This window comes from Pleurodeles waltl, chromosome 1_2 (assembly GCF_031143425.1).
Source record: "Pleurodeles waltl isolate 20211129_DDA chromosome 1_2, aPleWal1.hap1.20221129, whole genome shotgun sequence".
Taxonomy (NCBI): domain Eukaryota; kingdom Metazoa; phylum Chordata; class Amphibia; order Caudata; family Salamandridae; genus Pleurodeles; species Pleurodeles waltl.
In genome coordinates, this window is record NC_090437.1 from 1,231,766,461 (window position 1) to 1,231,779,278 (window position 12,818).

At 42.5% G+C, this 12,818-nt stretch overlaps 1 protein-coding gene across 2 annotated transcripts in view; it reads right to left on the reverse strand.

Annotated features, from left to right (window-relative positions):
• The window catches only part of LOC138250038 (charged multivesicular body protein 3), a 331,776-nt gene that overhangs the window by 61,435 nt on the left and 257,523 nt on the right, over positions 1–12,818 (reverse strand). For both annotated transcript variants that reach the window (XM_069204412.1, XM_069204420.1), the window contains one exon: positions 6,065–6,244. In XM_069204412.1, coding sequence (XP_069060513.1) covers positions 6,065–6,244 — 180 coding nt within the window. The remainder of the gene's footprint in view (positions 1–6,064; positions 6,245–12,818) is intronic.

Here is a 12,818-nt window from a genome sequence, read left to right on the forward strand (position 1 = left end):
AACACCGGGGGACCAAGCACATTAGATCACTTACTCTGCCCTGGCCTTTCATGACGGATCCCATATTCCACAGTGATAGTACAGATTGATTCTCTTCCTACCTTTACAACAGATATCATTTTGTTCATATAGGTACCTCCAGGGTACAAAAGATCCCCTTCACCTGTGGAATCCTGCAGGGTTCCATACAGCCTCCTGTCATCTTCAACCTTTACATGAAGCTGCTTGGTGCTCTCCTCACAGATAACACCATCAGGATTCACCAATATGCCGATGATACACAGCTGTACTTGCAAGTCTCATCTGCTTCAAACGTCTGATGCCTCAAACATTGCACATCATCCAGACCTGGATGCCCAGTGCCTACGTGAAGCTCAACCCAACTAAGACACAATTCTTATTATCAGCCAAGAACAAAACAACAAGATACAGAACAAACCTCACTCAATTATATGAACTTCAACAGCTTCAAAACCCAACTCTCACCGAAAGCCAAATAACTTGGCTTCACTTTGTACACCAGCCTCTCCCTCAAGAAACACATTGTCAAAAAACAACAACAACAGCCTGGTAACACCTCTCTCTTCTAAACAAAGTCAAACCATCTCTTCCCAAGTGACTTCAGAACTGCTGTTCAAGCCCATGTACTCTTTCTTTTGGATGGTGGTCATGCCCTACTCCTTGCCATCCCAGATTCCACACTGGCAACCCTTTGGGGGCATCCTGTACATCGTAGCAAGTCTCATCCAGGGCTTGATGAAATATGATCACATCAATCTGACCCTGAAGGAACTTCAATGACTTCCTCTTGCCAGCCCGCACCATCTTGAACACCAGCTGAATCCCACCAGAAGTCTATCTCGGGGTTTTACATTTAACACCAATGGTGCACTTGAGAGCAAGGGAAATAGGATGCCAAACAATACTTGTGTATTGCACTTTCTGGCTGCTGGAAATCCCACTTTTGTTTTATCAAACAACTGTCTCTGGGTTTATTGCTGCTACAGTGGCTGCCCCAAACTTGATTTTAGTGTTAAATGTGGGGGTACACCAGGATTACCACAGAACGAACGAACACACAACCGAACATCCTCTCTCCCCCCCCTCACCCCTCCGAGGGTCCAAGTTGAATGTGGCCAGACACTTCAGTCATCTTGAAAAAACCTAACTTTTTGAGGGTTGGCCCCTGAAACTTTTACTCCATTTGTTAGACCACGACCAGGAGTCATTCCTACCCACTAACTCATGCCAGGCATAAATGTTGCACTCTTTTTCCCAACTCGATTTGGGACTTTGATTGTTTTTCATTTTAAACTTTATTACTGTTTTAGTACTGCACAAATGCTTTACACATTTCCCTAAATTTAGCCGATCTACTCAATGCTATAGCTATCAGGGGACTGAGCTCAGGTTAAATTAGTGACTTTGAGCTTTCACCCTGACAAGAGTTGTGATTATTGGTTGATGCGGGTAGTCACCTACCTCAAATAATAATCCATCTTCTTACACAAGACAAAGGCTTTTTCCATTTATGCACCCATAAGTTGGAACAACATCCCTGTCCCCATCAGGGCTGGCCAAATTATGTTTCAATTTAAGAAAGTGTTGAAGACTCATTTCTTTAAAGAACACTAAATCACAATGCATTTACCACGCACAACTCTGCTTCCTTACCCACTATGTGTTCACTTTAAGCTTGCCTTTGAACATGTACAGCACTCCTGTGCTTTCTGCGTTGGTTCATGCTGTATAAATGCTATACCCACACACATATTGAGGAAAAACATTCTATAACTTAAACAGGGACTATTTTTTTTGCTTCACTAAAAAAAAAAAAGAAAATTGGCAACTGTTTTTGGCCCATGTTAATTGGTAATATACTGACCATACGATGGGGGCTTAGGCATGGCCAACTTGTATTTATACTACCTAGCATCCCACATCTTGGTCATTAATAACTGGCTTGAGGGGGGGGGGGTCCACTTCAAGGCAGGAGCTCACCTCATTGGGGTTCTCACTCATTTTGGAGTTTACATTCCCACAACACTTTCGGAAGTGACAAGACTAGTGTTTTGTGGGTGGAGAGCTTCACAACGCATACAGGATGGTGGAAAAAGATCACCCAACACACATCCCTGTGGCAAGGCATGTGGTTGAGGGAGGTGGCGGCGCTAGAGGGATTCTCTCAGTGGGACGCCATTGGCATTACGCTTTTGGGAGATGTGTGGACAGGGATACCCATGACCTCCTTCCAGGAACGCCAGCAGACATATGTATTATCAAACACACAATTTCATAAATTCCTGCCGCTGCGCCATGGATTGCGAGTACACATTTCTTCTAGAACTTCCATGCCTGAGTTCAACCCCATGGAGGCTAAAGTGATGATGGGGGTGGGGGGCCTGGGTAAGAGAGGGGTCTCCCAGATCTACTGCATGGCTGGGAAGTCTAGCTTGGACCTCTGGATGATGAGGATTGGAGAGGCGCATTGATGGCACCTCAAGTCCTTATGATCTCCTACAGAATTCTCACAGTGCTGACATACTACTTACAATGTGCACCAGTAAGGACTTCTAGCTAGCCTCACATGTGGCTGCTGCTCTTGCACAGCAGCTGATTTCTTTCATTTGGTATGGTTATGCCCCGTAATAGCACGCTACAGGGAGGCGGTGTTGGCCGAGCTTTTAACGCTGTTGGGCCTATCACTGGTCCTCGTCCCGCTTTCAATCCTATTAGGGGTTGATGATGGGTTGAGAGGCTCTGGGCATATAGAGCACTACTTGGCACTGTCAAAGTGGTGGCCAAAAGAGATATTGTGGCCCACCGGAGAGCGCCCGGGCCTCAGACATTGTCGAAGTGGAGGCGGGGAGTAGAATGCTGTGCTCAACAAGAAAAAACGGTGTTCGAGACACGGGGTGGTCCGGCTAAGCATGCAAAGATTTGGAGTAAATGGTTGGGGACTGCGAGAATGGATGCTGAGCCGTTGTAACCATACTGTCTTTATGACTGTTATTCCCTTGTATGATGCGTTCAATGTCATATTGATCATGGGAGGTGATGAGTGTTTTATTTTCGAGACAACCAATGTGACCTGTTATTCTGCTAATAAAACAATAAAAATGTGTTTATAAAAAAAAATTGTAATGTACAGAACCAGTAGCCAAGACATGAATAAACAATAGCCTATCTGAGCCCATTCCTGTTTACTTGAGCATCAGGTAGGAATACCCTTCAACTCCCCTTCTTTTTCCCTAAGCAGTCGAGCTGTGGGGCAAGACATCTGAAATCAGATTCTAGTACCACAGGCTTCAGATGTGCGACTGGGGTGGAAATAAGATCTCCCTATACAATGATCTTCTTATATACATGAGCAATCCAGTGACCTCGCGCCAAAGGCAACGCATATTCTGAATGATTTTAGTACTCTTGTGGGACAGATATTAATAGGGACTTACCTCACTTGACTCACCAAAAGTGTATGCCTTTTTAATGCTGTGTACGAGAGCAACTTTAAATTGGGTAGCTTTAGTAACTAGTTTCATTTAAAGATGCATTATATAGGGTTTTGCTAAAGATCCTATACATGCTACACTTATCTAACTGCACCAATAGTCATCACAACCTGCAATTGTTTTGTGGAACATCTCAGGAAACAAGCAGTTAATTTTGGGTCCATAGAGTTGTTAATTGTCCACTTTGCATCTGAGCTACATAGCCACACAGTAGCAGGAAGGTAAACAAAACACACAAAGGCACAGCAACAGTTCTGTGGACACTGTAGGGGACAAGCAGGGGGTGGAGTGATGTAGATGAGTCCATTTCTAAAAGTTCACGAACGCCCAATTGCAATGTGGCTCGGGACAGCGCTGTGCTTTTCCTCTAGTGAGATTGACAATCAGCTACATCCACTGGAAGAACTCCAAATTACCTTTTTGATCACCATCCAAGCCGTACCCAAACACCAAGGGAACACCCAAACTGTACCATCATTCTGAGTGAAAGGGGCTATCACGAGCTCACCTCAGCATATCAGTGTCAGCCTGACTCTGGTAAAAGGGCACAGTAGGAAAGCTGCTGACCAGCTCTCCCTAATAAAACGTTTGTTCAGCCCTCATATCTAGGGTCCTTTGCCCTCCCCATGCCTAAGACGTACAAGAGATGACATGTTTTATATGGGAATGTGTGGCTTTCAAATGAAATGGTATGTTCTAGTGCACATTAAACCCTACATGGGGCACACAAAATGAAAGTTCTTTGCTTTAAGCTGGCGATGCCCATATAGGACATTCTAGCCTTCACTTATAGTCGCCCTGCCACAAACCTGTTTATCTGGTGGATGGGAGAGATTTCAAAGGACACTCCCTGCCGCGCTGAAACTCAACCATCCCCCGTTTTCTGTGTTGGGCCCATTTCACTTCCCCACAAGGGGAAGCGGGAGCCTCCAGAGAGAGAAGAATATAGCTTGCACCTGTGAAAATCAGACAAAAACTCACTGTGGATACTTGGCAGTACAGCCTGCAAAATCTGTCAACCACACTAAGATGCTGCTTCAGTATTGGGGAAGCCTTCAATCTTTTTAAGAAAGCCAGCTTGACTAACCGAGATTGCCCAGAGGCCACAGGGTGATTCGCCCCAGCCCAATGCCCCATGGGGAAAGCAAGAGGACACCTGGGTTAAGATGCTGCAGCATAAAAGAAGGAGAAGGAAGAGTCTGCGTCATCCTCAACCCGTCTGCCTTTGAATGTCTCAGAGACTGCCAGTCTTCACTCTCCCAGCATGGAGTCTGCTTCTGTTGCTTGGAAGAGATTGCCTGGGTCCAAGAGATGGTGCCAGTTAAAGCTATGGTCAAGGCTAATCCTATATGCATCAGAAGCAAGTAACCACTGGTATAACCTTTGGCTGCTATGGAAGCCCCCTGCTATCATATACTAGAAGTGACTCACTATTTTTCTAACGTCTCCCCGAATAAAAGAAAATGGATGAGTAAAACCCTTAATTGGGTGATTTGACACAATTTAACTGGCCTGTGTCAACAACCAAACTAGTAAATGGACACCGTCACTTGGACATTAAAGGGTACAGCTAAACATGACTGTAAGGGTTGTGTATTTTTCGAACTAGCCTTTTTCTATCTATGGGATAGAATCTGTTTTTCTTGTAAAGCACTGTTTGTATATTAAGCCATCAACTTCTCACATAAAACACTGGCCCAAGGGCAAACTTTAATTTACAAAAGCACATAATACAGAGGAGCTATAAATATATTTGGGGTCATATCTAGCTCATTCTATTTTGATGTGTGCTGTTTCTATTTGGAGGCGGATTTATTAAATTTGAATTAACAATTTACTTACTAAAGATCTTTTCTTCTTGGACAATGAAGCACTTACTGAACAATTGATTATGGTCAGTGTTGTTTATTGTATAATAGTGAATCACAATGTTTAACCGCCTTCATTCCCTGGAGTAACCACTGACTGTTCCCCTATGATACCATGAGATAGTGAAGTGCCTCAACGAAGTACCTTGGCTATCCAATTTGGAGTGAACCAGTATTTTGACCATGGGACACTAGTGGTAAATGACCATAGAAAGCCACACAGTACTATTCAGTAACCTAACACTGTCCCACAAATGCCAAATAGCTGCCTCAGGGGGAACCACTGTACTACTGACCTAGAGATACACACACAGGGGTGAGGCCAGTTACAAAAGCATGGTGGACTACAAAATGGAAGGCAGCTGAGAAGTCCAAGTGAACTAGGAGGTTGGGACTGTGATTTTGAAGGCATCGCAGACTATCAGTAGTGTCCTTGATATGCTGGTGCTGAGTTGGAGGAAGATGAGCCAGATGTGTAGACTTGCACCAATTGATGACCATCAACCATTGTACATTGCAGCCATGATGATTCGACAATCAAATCCTTAAAATCAAGCTTTCAAATTTGGTGCATACAGTTTATCTCCCAACATGCTTATCCATAATGGTAGAAGGACTTATTTAGACTCAAGACCTTCATGTTGACATTTCTTAAGAGGTGAGAAATACTCACAGCAACCTTACCCAATTGATTCTTCATGCCCATAAGGACAGAGTTCATGTGTGCTTTTGATGCGTATAATTTGCTCACAGCCTTCTTTGATCGAATCATTTCTTTTGCAAGAATGACACACACATCTTTTTGGCCCTTTTTTGCTGCATCCTTGATCGACCGCTTTACTTTTTCCTCTTCCCTTTGAATATCTGGTAAAAAAATAAAGTTACAATTGAAAGATGTGGCAACTGGAGTAGTAACGGAAATCACAGAGCAGCATACGCTGGTCTTGTGTGCACTACATACCACAGTATGCAAGTGCACACCAGCTGTTGTGTACGTTTTGTATCACAGTACAGCATACAATGTACAAAACAGCAGTGTGAATTAAAGATTACATTTTTATATGTTGCACAGAAAGGTTTAAAAAATTTGAGGTAAGCCTTTTATATCACAGTACACTATTGTGTGCACAGCTGCTGGATGTTTTTAAATCACAGTACAGAACACACAGTTTCTTTGTGCATTTTAAGTCACAAGTGTATACAATTCAAGCATATCTTCATGGGCATCTAACAGTATGCACCAAAATACATTTTGTCAGTGAAATAAGCAAAGCAAAGCAACAGCGTATATTAGAGTTTAGTTTGCAAAGTCATTGAACTGAGTTCATATCCAGGTACATGGTTCAGGGTTCGTGGGTCCATAATAACACAGTCTAAATGCATTTTGTTGGAATACAATGTCAGCAATTATATGGCTATGTCCTTACCCTTAAACGCCCTAATCAACATATATTTAAAGACAAGAGGGCATGTGCTAATTCTGTTCATACCAAATCCTTTGAGTATTAAATATTATCATAAAAGAGCAACAGTAAAATAATCATAACAACATCAGCCAAGGTCCAATTCACAGGTAACACGTCAATTTAAATTAGACAAGATAAAAAAAAACATAACAAGGTGTAATCATTGCCTGTCCCAACTACCTAAAAATACTTCTGGACATAGCAAATGACAATAAGAAATTTAAGAAGGCTTAGAAGAAGTCTAAACGATTTGCTGTGTAACGCTAGCACAGAGCACCGTTTGAAAAACCTCCAACAGAATAACAGAAGGTCAACTCAGACATCATACGAAGAAAATAAGATGCTGGTCTGTATTGATGAACACCATGAGTTTTAAGAACAGGCATTAAATAGATGCGTCGGAAAGGCACCTAGTAACTACAGAAAAAGGTAAAGTGTTCTAGCGTCTTCAAAGAAGTATTATCGCAGGGGCAAACTGATATACTTTTCGGATCATACTGGCCTATCGGTAAGCAAAGATAACTTCTGATCGAGCCTGATGAAACTTAGTTAAAAGGGACTGTTTCCAGGGATTTCTCACAAGGGGGAGATAAGGCTCAAGTCCATCATTTATTTTAACTACAAGATAATCTCCCAGGTCCGATTTATCTGATAACCTGCACTCTCTAATGGCAGAGGCAGACCTCATAAATAATTATTTAACTCTAGCAAATTCATCCTTACCCATCATAAGGGGAGAACGGTACAAGTCTGGCCTGCCCAACGGCTCAGTGGTGCTCTTTATATAGCCCAACCATGGGATCTTATGGCCATAATCACAGTCAAAACAATCTGATATCATGATTGAGTGAGGTATGATGATTACTCCAAACTGCCACTCATAAGAGGAGTGGGGGTGAGTTTTATATTTCTTCCACATAAGATAAATTCAATTCCTTATGGAGGAAAAATGGAGACTATCTGGCCTACGCCTAGCAGTCTCCTGCAAACACGATTCTCCTTCTGCTGCAACTTCAAGCAGTCACAGTACCCCCCCAAATGGCGGCCCCACTGGTCAAAACAGGAAGACACTTGAGTTTATAGACATACAGCAAAGGCAGTATAGGCTTACTGCCCACACTGCCAAACATTGGTTTACAAGTCAGGGTAACCAGCTATTCTGTGAATGAAAGGTGATCTCCAGGTAGGGGAACTCTCTAACCCGTGTGGCATTTTCCCTTTAATTGAAAATGACCTGGCTTTGCAGTTCTGCTCTCAAAAACCATATAATGGGTCTTGGCATGTTAGTTTCTAAATCTAAATCATCCATTACTGCAGCTAAAGCATCATGGAGGCCCCCAAGACCGTTTGGTGTGCGGGAAAGCAGTACCGCATCATAGGCATAAGTTAGGGAGGGATAAAAGTCGATTTCACCTTGGGCACAACCTTCCCCTGTATAACAAAAAACTAGTTTGAGCCATTAATGTCCAAAAGGAATAAAATGAGGGCCAAAATGTAGCCCTGGTGTACTCCCAGCGACAGGCCCAGACGTTCAGTGCATTTGTCCCCAATGCCATATCTTACAGAGGCACTGACCCCATCGTGCAAAGCGAGAAGAAAATTCACCAACCGTAAGGGCAGGAGAAGGTCAGTTAAACTGCTCCACAACTTGGAGAAGTTGACACGATCAAATGCACTGATAAGGTCCATAAAAGCTAGATAGAACAGGCCTTTCTTTGCAATCATGTACTTCCCTATCATGATGTGCAAATTGAAACACTGTTCCAAGGTCCCCAAGACTTCCCAACATCATATTGTACAGGGCAAAGAGGGCTAATTTTCTCAACCCAGTCCTTAATTCTGTACAGTATAATGCGCACCACAAGCTTAACCACACAATTCAGCAATGATATCAGCCTATAGCAATGGATGCCTTTCTTGAACATGGGCAGAATAGCAACAGTCTGCCAAGAGGTAGGAATGGCTAGAGAAGCTGTAAAATTTAAAACATAAGTAATTACAAGGACGCACAGCCAGATGTTCTCCTTATAAAGGTCCATAGACACCCCATCTAGGTCCGGTGCCTTGTTTGACGGGCTGGCTAATATAGCAGCAGTAGCCTCATCTAGCTAAAATCTGATCTCCAAGGACATCTGTGGGACACCTTCTACATGGGTGGTCATAAAGCTATTTCTATATGAATAAATCCATGTAAAGTGTTCTAACCATTTATCTGGACTAATGTTAGATCCTAATCCCTCTTTTATAGAGGGAGATACATTCCTCTCATTTACAATTGCCCAAAATCCCCTTGCATCCCTGACTTTATATGTATGTATTAGGCATTGCCACGTTTCCTCCTTCATCGCTAGTTTCCCATTTTTGATTGGCTGTTTGTAAACTAGCCTTGCTTCTGCAATATTCTTCTGATTCCTGGGCTTAGTACTCAGGGTTTCACACAGTCTTCGATTAGCGATTCTACAATCCTTGTCAAACCACCCTGATTTAATGGCCCCCTGAGCGACCTAATATGATGTTCCTTGCAGGCTGATTCAAATCCTAGAAAGCATCCAAATGGTTAGAAGGCGAAGGGTTAATGACTAGCAAATTATGAACTTGTACATCATGATAAACCCAACAAGTGAGTTCAGCAGGGTAGGAATACGGATTTCCTTTCAACTTAACCTAAGCCCATTAACCTTCTGGGACAGGCTGGTTACTCCAGGGGGAACAAGGGATTGGGCACAGTCAGGTAAATTAAAAACAAGCTCAATAGGGTTGTGAGTTTCAATCACCCTCCCTGAGTGGGCAAACAGTTCCAGGTTCTTCGACATAAAGATATAGTATATGATTAAACCTTGGCCTCAGCCAACAAAAGTAGAAGGCTGTTTATACAGATCTCCCATGATTTTCACCATATTGACTAGACTAAAGTTACATAAGGCATTAAACAACTTCAAACCCCTGTGACCAGATATTTGGGTACCATATTAACTTGTCAGTTGTCGAAAAAGGGATCATAAATTGTGGAGTTAGTGCCCAACTTAACATTAAAAATTACCACCAATGACCACATAAAAATTGTTAAAAAGGCTTAAGGACCTTAGTTGTAAGGCTGATAGCGCCTGAAATAAGGTATCTATCCTGCATCCTATATTAAATACTGAGTTAGAAAAATTAACAAAAAAAAAAAAAAAAAAACCTAAGGGCCAGATGTACCAAGCTTTTTTGAGGTTGCTAACAGTCCAATTTTCAGAACTGTGCAGTTTGTGACCAAGCCCTATTTGTGATTCAGTAATCTATTACCGAATCATGGTGGTATGTGTGAACGTTTTGCAACCGAAATGCAGTTGCAAAACATACCTACGGACCACTGCCTACTCTTAAAAAATTAAAAGAAAGGAAAATGTTACTTACCCAGTAAGCATCTGTTCGTGGCATGTAGTGCTGTAGATTCATATGCTCTGCATGCTCCTGCCATCTAATGTTGGGTCCAGAGTGGTGAAAGTTGTTTTAATTCGAAGAAGTGTTCAGAGTCACAGGATCGAGTGACTCCTTCACCCAGTGTTAGTGCATATGGGCATCAACTCCTTTGTTAAATTGTTTTCCCACAGGCGGGTTAGAAAGTAGTGTAAGAAAAGCATAAAGAGATGTCCATGCAAATGTAACGACAAATGAACAAATAATTACAAATATAATGGAACTGTAACTGCCACAGGCATCCAGGGAGGAGGGAGTGCACATGTGAATCTATAGCACTACATGCCAATAAACACATGCTTACTGGGTAAGTAACATTTTCCATTCAATGGCATATGTAGCTGTAGTACATATGCTCTACACATGGCTAGCCTATGGGAGTTGGAGTTGACTGGAAAAGTGTTCATAGTACAGCCTGACCTACATTGGCTTTCTAAAGTGCTAGCACATCCATACAGTAGTGTTTTGGGAATGTGTGTGGTGTAGACCATGTAGCTATCAAGTAAAAAATGAGGGTTCTCTGTTATGGATATGGGTCCTGGGCCAGGGAAAACAAACAACCAAAATCTAAGAATAACCCCAGGCAACCCCAAAGATTTTTAAAGGCACTCCATCAATGCTCCTATATGAAAAGCTGAATGGCTACCGTAAAAGTTGAAAAATTATATACATTTTATTATCTATTCATATTCATTATACAATATATTCATCTGTACAATTCCATCCTATCTTGAGACATTATATACAAACTAATCTTAATAAAAAGTTTTTATCCACAACAGCCACTATACTCACAACATACACACACACACAATTCTCTCCATTCCAACCTCACATTCTAAAAACATACGTCACTACATTTTTTAAAACCTTAACTAAACATTTAAATAGAAATAAACTGCACACTTACCCTGTTGCACTCAATGTACTGTACCCATCAATACTTTATGCTCACAATAATTATGTGCATACATAATGTCTTTACGACTATTAGCTTAGCTCTTTTTGAGGCATATAATCTCTCCAATTTCGCTGTAGATTAGTTGTTGGCAATACACTTTCCTTCTGTATATCTAAACACAATTTCCCTCTATTCAGTGACTAAATTGTGCTTCCACTGGAAAGTCTCTACAATTTCGTTGTGACTTTATTACTCAACACACATTTCGGCGAAGATGCCTTCCTGATGAAATGCCACAAATCTTATTCAAATTTACTATATGTTTCTTTGTAATTATCAATCTGACGCTACTAAATGGCGACTTCTATTTTCCTTATGGCTTTCATTCCTTAAGTGATTTTGAATTAATCTGTGGGCGATTTAATCCAACACCTTGTGGATCCTTTCTTTGTGGGTAAACAGCCCTCTTCCATATTGTCTGAGAGAGCTGTGACAATTAGTATGACTGTGTCCCACCCCGTTTCTGCAGATAATACACAGCTGTCATGTTGTCCGTGCAGACTACGACAACCTTGTGAGATACATAGTGAAGAAATGCTTCCAGGGCTAGAAACACTGCCTGGAGCTCGAGGTAATTGATGTGTAGGGATTAGTGACTGAGATTACAGAGGTCCTGTTCTGTGAGGTCTTGCAGGTGAGCGCCTCAACCAGTCAGTGATGCATCTGTGGCAAGAATATTCTGTGGCACAGAATCCAGAAAAGGTGACCTTTTCAACAGGTTGGTGGTGTTCCACCATTGCAGAGAAGGGTGAGTATGCGGTCTAACAACACTAGATCTTCCAAGTGACTCTGTGACTGAGACCACTGAGGAAGACACTGCTGTAGGGGACGCATGTGTAGTCTGGCATGGGGAACAATGGCAATGCAAAAAAACCATCATCCCCAACAGTTGCATAAGGATCCTGTCTGTGTAAGTATGATTCTCCTGAAGCTCCTGCATTTCATTCCAGTGAGCTCGGTCGTATCTTTCCAACAATGCTTGCGAGTTGGCGATACGCCAATGGCTGGCTGCTTGCGCAACAACTCTTTTGCCCGCAGTAACAATTTTCTTATTCTCCTTCTTGGGGAGGGGAGTCCCCAGTGGCCTGACGCTTGGCATGTTTCTGTGCTGTGGTAGCAACAACTGAGTCAGGAGGGACCTGCGATCTAATATATATTGGGTCAGAGGGAGCTGGTTTATATTTTTTGTCAACTCTAGGGGTGATAACCCTAGAGAGGACAGGGTCCTTAAAGATTTTGTCAGCGTGACGAAGCATGCTGCGAGGAACTGAAGATCCCTGTGTGTAGAGGTAAGTGTACTGAACAGAAGTCCTGCTCGATAGGGTCCTTATGTAACTCTACACTATGGAATGCAGCTGCTCGTGCTCTCGTGGTGAGGGGCATGAGGGCTAGAGGTCTGGGTCATTAGAAGGAAGTGGTCAGGATCAGAAGTGTCCCAGGGATGTGGGTCATGATGTGGCCCACCCAATCTGCCCCAGTAAATAAAGGGGATCCCTGAGGAGTGTAATCTCCTGGTATAGGTGAGGAGGGAGAATCAGGAGATGAGGGAGGT